The sequence below is a fragment of the Glycine soja genome, chromosome 10, assembly GCF_004193775.1.
Source record: "Glycine soja cultivar W05 chromosome 10, ASM419377v2, whole genome shotgun sequence".
Lineage (NCBI taxonomy): Eukaryota > Viridiplantae > Streptophyta > Magnoliopsida > Fabales > Fabaceae > Glycine > Glycine soja.
The window spans coordinates 44,171,041-44,187,254 of NC_041011.1; the positions used below are offsets into that span (position 1 = coordinate 44,171,041).

General features: G+C 33.7%; 1 protein-coding gene and 2 pseudogenes across 2 annotated transcripts; 2 read left to right on the plus strand and 1 right to left on the minus strand.

Moving 5' to 3' along the window:
* The first annotated feature begins 2,144 nt into the window (after nucleotides 1-2,144).
* LOC114370141 lies at nucleotides 2,145-3,856 on the plus strand (annotated as a pseudogene). The gene has a single exon (XR_003657773.1). The product of XR_003657773.1 is annotated as a UDP-glycosyltransferase 79A6-like (transcript).
* Nucleotides 3,857-9,476: 5,620 nt separating this feature from the next.
* On the plus strand, nucleotides 9,477-11,500 carry LOC114371797 (annotated as a pseudogene).
* Nucleotides 11,501-14,942: 3,442 nt separating this feature from the next.
* Nucleotides 14,943-16,045, minus strand: LOC114370977 (ethylene-responsive transcription factor ERF107-like). Its single transcript, XM_028328380.1, has one exon. It carries the CDS (start codon nucleotides 15,758-15,760, stop codon nucleotides 15,155-15,157), a length of 606 nt encoding a protein of 201 aa, XP_028184181.1. The 5' UTR covers nucleotides 15,761-16,045; the 3' UTR covers nucleotides 14,943-15,154.
* Nucleotides 16,046-16,214: the final 169 nt, after the last annotated feature.

Here is a 16,214-nt window from a genome sequence, read left to right on the forward strand (position 1 = left end):
TTATTCAATGACTTATTTTATACAAATTATTATCTTGTTCTAATTTTTCTACGACGATGATCAACATGTTATGTGTATATAATTATTGTAATACTAGAATAATAAATTAAAGAAAATTATAAGGTTAATGTCTAGTGGTAATTTCTTTTGATGTAATATTAAATTAATTGTTATAGAAATCCTTTGATTAAAAACAATATATACATATACATATATATATTTTGTATCATGCAAATATTATTATTGTGTGATGTGTATGAGTTATAAGGTGTAATAAGTTATTATAATGATATTATAATATTATAGTGAAGATTGAGTAGTACAAAGTTGAATGTGTCAGTTTGCGAGATACATGTAAAAATGAGATGATTGATGTGATATTATAAGATGTTAAATTGTGGGCATGATATTTGATTGTGAATAAGTGTGTGTGTTTGACACTTGATGTGACAATAATTATATTGTGAGCTATGAATTATACAATAACCCGACCAGTGTTATCTTGAGAAAAACGTTGATGTGCAGTGTTTAAGAGAAAATGTAGGTTTCCTATTCAGGAACCAGTGTTAAATTGTAGCACAATGTGTTAAATGTGTTTGAAACACGAGTGTGAGGTCGAGGGTATTGTATAATTCATGAGCAGTGCTTATAAATGAAATATGTGATGGTGGATTGTGACATTATGAGATGTGAAATTGTGAATGAGTTTTGGTTGTGTATAAATGTATGATTAATTCTTGATGTGACATTATTTGTGTTGTAAGCTGTGAATTGTACAATAACCCGACCAGTGTTATCTTGAGAAAAGTGTAAATGCGCAGTGTTAAAGAGAAAGTGTAGGTTTCCTATTTAGGAACCAGTGTTAAAGAGAAAGTGTAGGTTCCTATTTAGAAACCAGTGTTAAATTGTAGCGCAATATGTTGTACGTGTTTAAGACACGAGTGTGAGGTCGTGGGTATTGTATAATTCACTAGCAGTGTCTGTGTGCTAAAATGATTTTAGGGGTTGGACCTGAATCAGGAGGGAGAGGCCCTGACGAACTCTTCGGAGTGTAGGCCTTGGGGGTCATCGGGTTTGAGTGCTCCTTTAAGCCTATGCTGATCCCATATGGTTGGAGCATTCTCGCAAAACATCGTGACCCTGACTGGTCTCCCTATGATTTTACTTAGTGAGAGTGACCTGGCAAACCCATTGTGTGGTGTGTCTTGTTATGTACTCCTAAGCGCCGCAGGGTGGTTTTTCACTGACATGGTACCACATTGCATGTAGGCTTGAGTCTTAGCATAATTGTCTCATGCGTTTGCTAATTGTTTATTATGAAATTGAGGTGTTATTATGTCTTGATCAGAGCGTGTGATTATTGTGTAATGTGATTGATGATTGAAAAGTGTGATTGATGGATGAAAAGTGAATTTTGAATGACAAAGTGGTGGAATTACGTGAATTACATGTAAGTAAGTTTTATTTGGTTTATATGATATGTATATCTAGTTGTCTTGTTTCTCTATTAGTTAGGAATGTGATAATTCACTCCCAGTTTGCTGTTTGTGTTTGGATCCTGTGATGATCTTGAACTTTGTGTTCGGGGGAGCAGATGACTAGGTGAACTGCTTTAAGGAATATTGTGCTGAAGGACGTCGGGACGCAACTCTCTGATAAGATGTGACATTGGGATATAAGTTTTTATGTTAATTTTATGATGTTAGTCTATTTTATTTCACCTCACTGATTTAACAAAATATTTTTGTAAATTTGACGGCCTTATTTTGAGCCGAATATATTTTTAATGAGTTTATTTGGTAATTGAAATGAATGTGAACCTTTTACCCATTTGATTTTTGTTTACCAATATATTTTATTTATTTATTTATATGTCGGGGTAGAGGGTGTCACACATATGACAATTAATTTTGTATCATTTAAGGGTACTCCATTGAAAAAAATATATTTAATTTTTTTATAATTTGGGATAATTCATCTTACATAAATTTGGAGTAGAATGGAAGCAATATCTAGTTGTAAAATAAATTTTGCAAGATTATGAACCACACGTTCCAACTACTTTAGAAAATAGGTACGTTGCCCAATTGAGGCACGATGCTTTATTTAGTGTACCAGATCTGGTGTCCACCAGGCCACTATATATTATAACCAGTATTGAGCAAAGTAGAGACAATGCCTAGTGAATTAGCTATGAACAATGATGAGCTACATGTGGTTATGTTCCCATTCCTTGCATTTGGCCACATTAGTCCATTTGTTCAGCTCTCCAACAAGTTGTTCTCTCATGGTGTTCATGTCACTTTCTTGTCAGCTGCATCCAACATTCCCAGAATCAGATCAACTCTTAATCTCAATCCAGCCATCAATGTTATCTCACTAAAGTTCCCAAATGGTATAACCAACACTGCTGAATTGCCACCTCACTTAGCTGGAAATCTCATACACGCCCTTGACCTCACTCAAGATCAGGTGAAGTCCCTTTTGTTGGAACTCAAACCCCACTATGTTTTCTTTGACTTTGCACAACATTGGCTCCCAAAATTAGCTTCTGAAGTTGGCATCAAGTCTGTTCATTTCTCAGTCTACTCTGCCATTTCTGATGCTTACATTACCGTGCCTTCTAGATTTGCTGATGTTGAAGGAAGAAACATCACTTTTGAGGATCTTAAAAAGCCTCCACCTGGGTATCCTCAAAACTCTAATATTTCCCTCAAGGCCTTTGAGGCCATGGACTTTATGTTCCTCTTCACAAGATTTGGTGAAAAAAACCTTACTGGTTATGAGCGAGTTTTGCAAAGCCTTGGTGAGTGTTCATTCATAGTGTTCAAAACGTGCAAGGAAATAGAAGGACCCTACTTAGACTACATAGAAACGCAATTTCGAAAACCAGTTTTGCTATCTGGTCCACTAGTCCCCGAGCCATCAACCGATGTGCTTGAGGAAAAGTGGTCCAAATGGTTAGATGGTTTCCCTGCCAAATCTGTCATATTATGCTCCTTTGGCAGTGAGACATTTCTGAGTGATTATCAAATCAAAGAACTAGCCAGTGGGTTAGAACTCACTGGCTTACCTTTCATTTTGGTTCTGAATTTCCCATCCAATCTCTGCCAAAGCTGAGTTGGAGAGAGCATTGCCAAAAGGGTATTTGGAAAGAGTGAAGAATAGAGGAGTGGTGCACAGTGGTTGGTTTCAGCAGCAGCTTGTGCTGAAACACTCAAGTGTGGGGTGCTATGTATGCCATGGTGGCTTTAGTTCAGTGATTGAAGCTATGGTCAATGAGTGTCAACTGGTGCTGTTGCCTTTCAAGGGTGACCAGTTTTTCAATTCTAAGCTCATTGCCAATGATTTAAAGGCAGGGGTAGAGGTGAATAGGAGTGATGAAGATGGGTTCTTTCACAAAGAGGATATACTGGAGGCATTGAAAACTGTCATGTTGGAGGATAACAAAGAGCAAGGGAAGCAAATAAGAGAAAACCACATGCAATGGAGCAAGTTTTTATCAAATAAGGAAATTCAGAACAAATTCATCACAGATCTGGTTGCCCAGTTAAAGTCTATGGCTTAGTCTTGTCTCTTCCAATGGAAAATAAAGTCTACCAAGACTAGAAAGTATAAACTATAGTTCAAAATGATCATATTATCATATATCAATTGAGATATGCGTGGTCAGTCTCGTTGTTCTTGTGATTTTGCTTTCCCGTTGTAGGTTTTATTCTGTGTCTCCTTTCTCCCGATCAATTAATGCAGTTAGGAGATTCACCTTAAAAAAGCTAAAAATTGCTTTTGTAACTTGAAGTTATTGTATTCCTACTGATTTTGGTCAAGACCAAGAAGTTGTCTTATAATTTGTGCACATGGTTTGTTTTGAAATTTAGAAAGGAAAAAAGAAAAGAAAAAGTAGAGCATGGAACAAATATGGTTTGTAATATAGGTGACCAATAAATGTAGAACCATTCTAAATAAATATGGCTTTGAATACAAGAAATTATAACCTACTCTAACACCACCAAGTCAATTACGGTCCTAGCCAATATTCTTTTGACATGTTATCAATCTAGCCAACTCACTAATGGTATCACAGAAAACATGATTGATAAACGATTGGTTTTGTTGTTGCAAGACAACTTCATGGTCTTTCAATGGAGCCATGCAGTCAATATGCTTCTCTGGTGTCTACACCTAAGGAGGTGTCCGAGAATCATTTATCATTCTGTTTCTACTGCCCTGTTTAGTTTTCTGCATAATTTGAAATATAGAAGTTTATCCAGTGTAGACACTTGAATTTACATGAAATTTGTAGACTGTCATGTACTGCACTTCCATTGGATTTTTTATTTTATTTTTAATGAAAGTTATGGAGTGCAAAGAGGGCAGCACTCCATTGGATTTCAATAATGAAATTGCAAATTTTCTTTGCTTACATGTCCACGATATGTACCTAATAATTCATATCAAATTTAGCAAAAACATCTTATGGACCACATGCGGTGCTATCCTGATTTCTCGATGCTAAGGTTTACTTACACCATTGATGGAGCAACAATTAACGCACATGATTGAATTCTATTATTTTTAAAGATTATTTTAATAATTAATTATAGATAAAATTGATTATGTAATTTTTTATATATTTTAAGATGTAAGATAAAAAGTAATTTTAAAATTTGGTAAAAAAAAAAGTAATTTTAAATTAATATGTTTCATTTAGATTATATAAAAAAAATTACTATAAATTTTTACTGTATAAGTAATTTTTTTAAAAAAAAAATCAGGCTATATAAAATTCTTTGTCAAAAGTGAGAAGAGGTAGATCATATTTGATCCAGACTATGGAAGTTGCTTTACGTATAAGGCCTGCTCTAAGTTCTGTTTTTGTAGTTTCATTCAGAACTGTTTCTTACAGCAACTTGGTTGTGAGCTTGTAAGGTTGGTTAAAAGTTGCTTGTGTTTAGAAAAAGCTAGTTGGAGGTGTGGACTAATGATGACTACTAGTTGTAACAGTTTAGAAGTGTACAAAATCTAAGTATGAAAATCTGAATTACACCATACCAGTTTTGCTCCTCTCTTCTTTATATATAAGGAGAATGAAAATTTAGTTAAGATAGGTAGTCTATTAATGAGTTAGTTGGTTAGAGAGGTTTATTAGATATAAATAGGGGAAGAAGGATAGAAGAGAGGCAGAGACAAACTTGTTGTCATTGTAAATTGAGCATTAGCTCTTTGTGATAAGAGAAATCATTTCTGAAAGACAAATCCTTGAAGGAGAGTTTTCTCTCCCATTTTTTGTTCTTTTCTTACTATTCAGTAAAGTTCTTTCTTTTCTTTCTCATTTCAATACCTTCTTTTATGCTCTGTTCTGTTTTTGCAACAATTAAGATCCAAAATTGCTGGTGTCTACTTTAGAGTGTCATTTTCTGATTGACATTCACCAAAACATCATGGATCCAGTGGCAGTAGAAATGACAATGCTTGGAACTGGCTCCAAAGGACAACTTTTCATGATGACTATATAAGAGATGATGAGTATGTAACTTCAATTGCAGCAAGCAACAACATTTGCCATTCATTCTCTAGAAGAGGCTGAGTTACAGAACTTGAAAAAAATGAGAGATCCCCAAATCTTCAAAGACCCAAACTATGAGAATAAAAGAGAATGACAGATCAAGGTGGCCAAGTTAGGGTAATTATAGCTTTTCCAAATACAATTTATATACCTAATAATCTATGTCTACGGTCAAGTTTCACTACCTGTTATTATGAATAATTGCTTAATTATGTGTACCAGGGGAAACTTCCATGAAAAGGTCATTTGGACAAGACCCTAGGACCTAAGAAAGTGCTTTCCTGTTAGACATCCAAGAGGCATATCACCTCCAATGCCTGTATACCCAGCCTTTGGGTTAGTATCTCAGACCATTTTTACTTAATTAGTTTATGTTAAGCAGTGTTATACGATCCACTATTTAGCTTATTTCAGACTTCAAAATGTAATTTGATCATGGCAACCCTGCATACTCATGAAGATTGTACCACACATATTTTGTTGAGAAGTAAAAATTATTTAGTTTACCTTGTATATATTTTTATTTATTTATTTATTTTCGCAGATGTGGATATGATCAGATTTTATAGCGCAGGATCATAGTTTTTTCCCTTCCTTAATTCAGAATGTAGTTTATATAGTAAGAAAAAAACATTTTTTTAACTTGACCGAGCTTTTTCTAACATCTAATTTTGTGTAAATAAATTAAAAAGGTTTTTTTTAGTTTAAAAAACTAGAATTTTAGAAAATGGTGAGATTTTTATAATTAAATAAATAAGGAAAAATAAATGTATTAAAAAAATGATTTGAAAAAAAATAAAAAAGGATATTTGATTTATTTATTTGATAGGAAAAATAGAGTTCCTTTTTATAAAATAATAAAAATAAATAAATAGAGTAAATAATAGGTTATGAGTATCTTAGATATAAAGACATGTTAGGTCAGTTTTGACAATATGCTCTACGCCTTCTCATTTTTTCTTTTTTCTTTCCAAAATCTTCTTTATTTTATACACTCAAATTTGTCTTAATAAAATGACGATCTTGAGCTCTTTAACCGTTGGATCATCGTGATATTTCAAAACCAGGTTAGAAACTCATTTTCAAGCATTCTCATCGTTGGAAATTGCCAAAAAATATCGAGCTAAGATAAATGTCCTTCGTATCGTAGCTTTCTTTTTTCCCGTAGAGACTCAAAATCTATCTAGTAAAATTACGATCACAGACTCATTAACCGTTAGATCATCGTGAAATTTAGACACCTGGTTTGCAATTCAATTATGCATACCATCACCATTGGGATTTGCTAAATATTACTCATGGAGAGAGAAAAAGGAATCACACGAAGACAATTCAAAATGTAGGCTATAATCTCTCTCCTTCTCTCTACCACTTGGAAATCCTATCAGAACAAATCAAAGGAAAAGCTTGAAAAATCTCAGGAAATTGTTAGAGATGTCGCTATCACTATCAAAATGAACACGTGAACCTGCTTAGAAGTAAAAGATGTGTTATTCACAATTGGGGAGTAATAAAAACATGTGTTGGGGTTCTTAGAGTATCATTTGGAATGTGTTTTTTGGGTGTTTTTGAAATTTTTTATTTTATTTTTACAATTATAACTGTGAATTATACATGTTTGACAAACCAATTGATATCCCAATGAGAAATTACCATGAAATTGATGTGTTTTGTGTTGAGTATGAATCCTAAAATTTGAGTTTTCTTGTTAATTAACATGAATTGTACTCTAAATAATATTCTCTTTAATTGTTTATTTTATACAAATTATTGTAATTCTTTCTATATGATTATGTGAGCTGTTTGACGGATTTTGCTCCCCGTGTTATGAGAAATATTTTTGTATGATTTGTTTGTGTTTTGGATAAGATCTAGCATGATAAATAATTATATTGAGATTGAGTATACATGCAAAGTTGAATGTGTTAATTTGTTAGATACACGTAAACATGTGATGATGGATTGTGACATTATGAGATGTTAAATTGTGGACACGAGATTTGGTTGTGAATAAATATGTAGTTAAGATTTAATGTGACAATATTTGTGTTGTGAGTTGTGAATTATACAATAACCCGACTAATGTTTATCTTGAGAAAAGTGTTTATGCGCAGTGTTAAAGAGAAGTTGTAGGATTCTTATTTAGGAACCATTGTTAAATTGTAGCACAATGTGTTAAACATGTTTGAAACATGAGTGTGAGGTCATGAGTATTGTATAATTCATGAGCAGTGTTTATAAATTGAATATGTGATGAATTGTAAAATAACATGTTGTTTTGAGATTATAACATTGTCATTGAGATTGAGTATAAGTGTAAAGTTAAATGTGTTAATTTTTTAGATACAAGTAAACATGTGATGGTGGATTGTGATATTATGATATGTTAAATTGTGGACACGAGATTTGGTTGTGAATAAGTATGTAGTTAAGACTTAATGTGACAATACTTGTGTTGTGAGCTGTGAATTATACAATAATCTGACTAGTGTTTATGTTGAAAAAAATATTTATATGCAGTGTTAAAGGGAAAGTGTAGGATTCCTAGTAAGGAACCAGTGTTAAATTGTAGGGCAATGTATTGAACGTGTTTGAAACACGAGTGTTAGGTCGTGGGTATTGTATAATTCATAAGTAGTGCCTCCGTGCAAAAATTGTTTTAGGAGTTGGACCTGAATCAGGAAGGTGAGGCCCTAACGGATTATTCGGAGTCTAGACCTTGGGGGTAAAGACACTCTCGGTTTGAGTGCTCCTTTAAGCCTATGTTGATCCCATATGGTTGGAGCATTCTCGCAAAACAGAGTGACCCTGACTAGTCACCTTATGATTTTATTGAGTGAGAATGACCTGGCATACCCATTATGTGGTGTGACTTATTATGTACTCCTAAGCGCCCCAGGGTGGTTTTCACTAACATGGTATCACATTGCATATAGGCTTGAGTCTTAGTGTATTTGTTGCAGAACGCTTGTGTATTTATTGATATTGATTGATTTAGTGATATTGTGTTTTAATATTTGAGTATGTGAATGATGTGAAAATAAATGAGACGTGTTGTGTTGTGATGTGATGTAACGCGACAAAGTGGTGGAATTACGTGAGTTATGTTTAACTAAGTTGTATCTCATTTACATGATATGTATATTTAGTTGTCTCGTTTCTCTCTATTAGTTAGAAATGTGATAACTCACGTCCTGTGTGCTATTTGTGTTTGAATCTTGTGATAATCTTAAACTTTGTTTTCGTAGGAGCAAATGGTTAGGTGAATGACTATGGAGAACCTCATACTAGAAGATGCAGGAACACAATGCTCTGAGAGGATGTGACATTGGAATATAAGTTTCTATATTAATTGCATGAAGTCTTGGACGACCTTGTTTGAGTCAAAATGATTTTATTATTTATTTGGACAAGTTTTATTATGAAAAAAAAGTGAATGTGAGCCTTTTACCCTTTTGAAATGATTTTATTTAAATGTGTTTTAAGAACTTTTAATTAATTATATTTTTTTTCTTTTTATTATTAATACATATATGTTTGGGGTAGAGGGTGTCACACTTTTGGTTGTTATTTATGCTGCACAGAAAGGGTTTTAACCCACACTCTTTCATGGTTGTTGATACTATTTTTACTGACTTTTGATATATCGACAATAATTTAATTGTCAGTAAGTATTTTAGTGGCTATTTTTATTGTTACGAAAGGGTAAAAATAATTGCCACCAAAGGAAACTTTTGTGACTTTTTGCTAATGACTAATATCCTTAAAAAAAATTACTTTAGTGAAGTCTCTCTCTCGATCATGTTTTTTCTATTGATCCCAAAATCTTGCTTAATGACTCATTGGTTGTTGTAGTGGGACTACATTCATAATTTGGGCCAAGAATATTAAAATTAACTTTGGCAAGATTATGAACCACACGTTTCAATTCAACTACCCGGAGGTTGATAACCGGAGCCCCATCAAGGTACGAGGTGTTGGACATTTTAGTGTAATTGATCTCTTTATTATGTTAAAATAAGAGTGCACGCTTGTTTTAATGTAATAACGAGATGTTCGGTTTAGGCAAATTTTAGAAGTTACATGAAAGTTACTAAAACTTCCATCAACGGTTGGAAGTTACATGGAAGTTATTAAAACTTCCATCAACGGTTGGAAGTTACATGGAAGTTACTAAAACTTCCATCAACGGCAGTTTTTTTTTTAAAAAAAAAAACTTCCATCAACCGCCAAAAACCACCTGTTCTTTGATCATAAATAATCATTCTGATTCAAAAAGCATAACGGTGTGTGACAAAACATACAAGACCAAAACAAAACTCTTGAATTATAATCTTCTGATTTTATCCGATTGAACAATTTTGGTTGAACCCCGAAATTTGATTCAATCTGAAAGTGTTATACACGACTTCAGCAAATCTGGTAATCAATCCATACACAAAGCATTATCTAATATACCAAATCTGGTAATAGACCACTCTATAACCACCAATGACCATGCACGGTTTGAGCAAGCCGTCATCCACAAGGAACTTGCAGAAAAATAAACAAAAAAAAGATATATAGTGAAGTTGTGAACAATGATCAGCTTCATGTGGTTATGTTTCCATTCCTTGCATTTGGTCACTTTAACGCATTTGTTCAACTCTCCAACAAGTTGTTCTATCATGGTGTTAGTATCACTTTCTTGTCAGCTGCATCCAACATTCCCAGAATCAAATCAACCCTTAATCTCAATCCAGCCATCACTGTTATCCCATTACACTTACCAAATGGCATAACCAGCACTGCTGAATTGCCACCTCACTTGGCTGGAAAGCTCATACTTGCAATTGACCTTACTCAATCTCATGTAAAGTCCCTTTTGTTGGAACTCAAACCCCATTATGTTTTCTTGGACTTTGCACAAAACTGGCTCCCAAAACTAGCTTCTGAACTTGAGATCAAATCTGTTCGCTTTGTGTCCTTCTCTGCAATTTCTGATTCTTGCATTAATGTGCCTTCAAGGCTTGCTGGTGTTGAAGGAAGAAACATCACTTTTGATGATCTTAAAAAGCCTCCACCGGGGTATCCTAAAAAATCCAACATTTCCCTCAAGGCCTTTGAGGCCATGGACTTGATGTTCCTCTTCAAAAGATTTGGTGAAAAAAACCTTACCGGTTATGTGTGACTGCTCACTTGTAGTGTTTAGATCATGCAAGGAGATAGAAGAACCCTACTTAGACTACATAGAAAAGCAATTTGGTAAACCGGTTTTGTTATCTGGTTTCCTTGTCCCAGAGCCACCATTGGATGTGCTAGAGGAAAAGTGATCCAAATGGTTAGATAGTTTCCCTGCCAAATCTGTCATATTATGCTCCTTTGGCAATGAGAAATTTCTGAATGATGATCAAATCAAAGAAGTGGCCAGTGGCTTAGAACTCACTGGCTTACCTTTCGTTTTGGTTCTAAATTTCCCATCCAATCTCTCTGCCAAAGCTGAGTTGGAGAGAGCATTGCCAAAAGAGTTTCTGGAAAGAGTGAAGAATAGGGGACTGGTGCACACTGGTTGGTTTTAGCAGCAGCTTATGCTGAAACACTCTAGTGTAGGATGCCATTTAGGCCATGGTGGCTTTAATTCTGTGGTTGAAGCTCTGACCAGTGACTGTGAACTGGTGCTGTTGCCTTTCAAGGCTGACCAGTTTTTCAATGCTAAGCTCATAGCCAAGGATTTGGAGGCAGGGATTGAGGGGAATAGGAGTGAAGATGGGAACTTTAAGAAAGAGGATATACTGAAGGCAGTAAAAACTATCATGGTGGAGGATGATAAAGAGCCTGGGAAGCACATAAAAGAAAATCACATGAAATGGAAGGAGTTTTTATCAAATAAGGGAATTCAGAACAAATTCATCACTGATCTGGTTGCCCAATTGAAGTCTATAGCTTAGTGTTCAGGATTCGAATTTCTTGGACTATCAGCTATCATTTAAAATCTGAACTGTTCGATCGTGTATTAGTTGCGCTGTGTGAATGTGTGACTAGTTTGGTGAGTGCTCATTTTCTTAATCTTGTCTCTTCCAATATTAGTGTAAAATAAAGTCTACTAAGACCAATCCATTTTCTTAGTCTAGTCTCTTCCAATGTGTCTCCTTTCTCCAGCTTCTACTGTATGAATTCTCTAAACAAACATGCTGGCTGCATAATCCACCTTAGAAGTTTACATATTGCTTGTATGTAAATTGAGAATATCGAGTTCCTACTGGTTGAGGTCAAAATTTAAGGAATTGAATGCATCCTTGCTTAATTGAAATCAAGGTGAACGTTGGCTTGTAGTTTTTGCACAAGGTTTATTTTGAAAATTTGAAATGCAAATAAATAAATCAAAATTGTAGAACCATTCTAATGTTTGAAATATATAAATTACAGTAAATTGGTTTGGATTATAGGTTGAACAATAATGGGAACATAAAAATGTCACAATATATATTATTTTTGTAAGATCCTGCCCAAGTTTTAAGAGTAAGCACGTGCACTTTGCCTTTTTCTCGATCTGGTTTCATATTTAGGACTTCGTTGCTTTCTCTCTCTTTTTTTTTTCATTTCCATACACTCTAAATTAGGGGTATAAGTCTAACTACTTTCATAGCATTAACGCATGCATGAGAGTCTCATTAATTGTCATCCTCCTATGCTGGTGAAAATAGGCAAGCTAAAGACAAAATGAAGCATCCAGCTTTTTTTGCATATTCACTATTCAAAGTGGGACAACTTTCCGCCTACATTTAATGCACAATTTTTATCGTTGTTATATGGTTCTGAAAAATTACTCCTTGTATAATACAATATGACTACTTAGCTTTATTATATAATGTTTAAAAAAATATATGGTTACTTACTCAGCAATGGTTTTGTTAGAAAAAAAAAGTTCAAACCCATACAATTGGCATTCTTACAATCATAGGTAGGCGTTAGCTTCTCTAATATGGCCACTACAACGCGCCTCTCTCAGATAGAAAAAAAAAAGAAAGAAAAATCAATCTTAATCCCAGCCACCTATTTCCCATTTTTTTATTATGCTAATCGTACGTTGAAGATAAAAAAAAATTCAATATATATCAACTCACTCGATATCGTTAGGACTAAAACTAAAGAGAAATTTTACAAGACTATTTTGAAAAAAATATTATAAGAATTAAAATTAAAAATAGTATATTATAGGGAATAAAAATATATTAAATTTTAAATATATATATATATATATTAAAGTCTTTTATATTTTTTTTACTTTATATTTGGCTAAAATATAATTTTTATTCTCTTATTTTTTAACATATATGATTTTAGTCCCTCTATTTTTTAATTGAGACATTTTATCTCTCATTTTAAAAAAATCTATGATTTTAGCTTCTTATTTTTAAATTTAAATATTTCATCATTTTACTTTTAAAAAAATTATAATTTTAGTTCCCTTAATCAATTTTAAACTTGTCTGTATAGTTTTTTTAATTATTTTTGTTAATAAATTAAATTTGTTAGTAATTAAATAATTAAAAAAACATTTGTCATGTGGATAATAAATTAACACATGTCAATCAACATTGACAAAGTACATATATCAACGTTTGAAATTTGTCATAGAGACTAAAATTGTGGATATTTTAAAGGTAAGGGACGATATATCGTAATTAAAAAATATGGGACTAAAATCAAAAACTTTTTTAAAGTGGAGGATGAAATATTTCAAGTAAAAAATGAAGGAACTCATTAAAATCATGGATTTGAGAAAATAGGAGAACAAAAATTACATTTTAATTGTTATATTTTTATTATCTTTGTGGAAGTCCAACCTCACAAGAAACAAAAGAAAGACTTTAAATTGAATATAAAATATTATTTTGGATATTAAATAAGATAAATTATTAACACAAAATAAAATGTGAACAAAAAGAAAAATTGGGTTTGTTCAAGCCCAATGATTTAAGAATGAAACAGGCCTTTACTTTCTGCACCCCAAATTTTTAATATCCCCAAATTAACCTTCCTTCTCCCTCAGTCTTTCAATGAAACAATAGTTGTTTTCTTCTCTGTCTTCCTCCTTCTTTGTAGATAGCAAAAACAGTAAGTTGGCCCACAAATTTGCTCCTCCGGAAGTCTTCTAATGGTTTCGGATTGAGTAATCTAGAATGTGTTCCGGATTAGTCATACAAAACTTATGTTCGAAGAATTATGGATTTGTTGTTAGGGATACCAAAAAAAAACTTCTAAATTATGTAATTTGGAGACTGTTTAACATCAACAACATTATGGATTAGTCAATCCGCTAACATTTATGAGTCAGATCTGTGTATATCTTGTTTTTCCTTTTTCTCTTCACTCCATTTTCGTCTTCAAACTCACTTTATCCGAAAAAAAAGCACAACTACTTCTTCATCACCATGCACTAGAACCGCACCAGATCTAACCTCGTACCACCACCACAATCTTAGGAGTTCAAAAATTGCTACTATGAGAGTAATTTTTTTTTTCTACTAACCTTTGAGATTAACTCGATATTCTTCAAAATAGGATGTCATTTGTGTCAATGTCAAATATCAAACAAAGATACTTTGCCAACTTTGTAAGCTTTCTCATGTCGAATTCTTCTAAAATAGTATAACTCATTTCTTTGTTCGCCCACTCCAATCATCTTCCTCGAGGTAAGTTCTTGCATAACATAAATTTAGGAAACTGAATTGTACAATGTCTGCATCATCTATCAATTGAGGCACTTAGGTTAAGTTACAATTCAATATAGGAACGTATTAAACATTGCTAAGTTTCAAGGATCATAATTTCGTCCTTAGTATTGTCACTACTTGCTCTCCATTTGGCAATTCCACGGGACATTCTTGCCCAAAAGTGTCAAATTTTCATAAGTCTTTTTACATCGTTTATATATATGCAAGTAGAATCTGAGTAAAATAAGAAAATAATAAATTCTAATTGAACTATAACCAATATAAATAGGATCTCCTAAAAAAATATAAATAGGAAAGACCAAATTATTGTCTTGATTATAGTAACTATGAAAGCAAAAATCATTGTCATATCCAAGGCACTTGGGAAATCATCCCATAAGAATTAGATGTTAGGAAGGTAAGAAAGACAGAACGGCTAAATACTCCACTGAATATCTCATACTACTTGATGTGGGACTTAATAAGCATCCCATAATACCCTAGTCCTTATCAGAAAGCTGCCTATTATAATTAATCATGAAAACAGGCCATTATCGATGTGGTTAGTAATCCTGAGAATAAAGGTATAGTTAAGATACAATGAGAATTTTCCTAATTATATAATGACTAAGGTGAGTCGTGACTAACTGACTATCACATTCTACTTTGAGAGCTTTAAATAAAAAAGTAGAACTAGGTTTCTTTATGAACTGTTTAATTCTTGGTTTAATTCAATTTCACCCCATTTGCTTCCCTTAATCATAAGTCAAGGATATAAATAACAGACCTCATCACGCTCAACTGTAGTAGAACTATAAAACCTTGCATTAACTTATGTAACTGACAAAAAATGCCAAAAGAAAAACATGGTTATCCCACACTGAATTATTTCTCATGACATGACATGACTTGAACTTGTGACAGCTGTTGTATAATCTCTTCTCCTTTTCCTGCCACTACTGTTGGGCTCTGGATGAGACATTCCAGCCTCCAGAGGGAAATTCAACACGGCTTTGTGACCCCTCATTCTGAAGGCAGCACAATCATAAGCCTTAGCAGCATCAATCTCAGTGTCAAATGTGCCAAGCCACACCCTGCTCCCTTTCTTTTTGGGGTCGCGAATCTCTGCCGCAAACTTCCCCCATGGCCTTCTCCTCACACCTCTGTAACGCCTTGTTGCATAACATGTTGCTTCCTTTTTCGTTGACACCATTGGTTCTTCTGGCAAATTGGAATTATGTGGAAGACTTGTTTCAATGGAGTTTTCGACCTTATGATGAGACGTGAGACCTACCACTTCTGTGTCTGCTTCAAAATCAATGCATTCTAGCAACTTGCAGAAGCTGCTATGTTCTGAGAAGTTTGAACCCATATCAAGTTCTGATGAGCGGTCTTCGAGTTTTACTGGAATGAGATTGGTGAGAAAAGGGTCTGAAATATCCCCCAAGAGATATTGGCGCAACAGTTTCAAAGTTGAAATTTCTTCTGCTGTGGCCATCCTTAAGAATTTTTTGATGCAGTAGGTGGTTGAATTTGGGATGCAGAAAAGAAGATACAAGTAAGATATATATAGACAAATCTGTCACTAGAGAAGGGTCCTACTTTCTGACGTGTGATACATCAGATATTTTTTAGACGAGTTGGATTTCTGAACTTATCAGGGTAAGCCACCAACAGGGTCTTTAAATTGGTAACGGATTTCATGTCCTTATAAGATATAAGCCCGGTCCTTAACAAATGAACCAAATTTTATGACAAGATACATCAGAATTGATGATCTAGTTACGTACGTGTGTCTAGTTGATGGAATGGAGCCCTTAATGTACACGGTTTTCACCCTGGAAGTACATAATCTTATCCAAATTAAATAGTCTTCTGTGGTACCCCACATTGATGCAACAAAATCATTATTAGTTAGATACTCAACTTGGTCATTGGCAGTTAGCAATACA

Excerpts from the sequence above, each read along its gene's own strand:
- LOC114370977 (XM_028328380.1), bottom strand. The coding sequence starts at position 15,760 with ATGGCCACAGCAGAAGAAATTTCAACTTTGAAACTGTTGCGCCAATAT.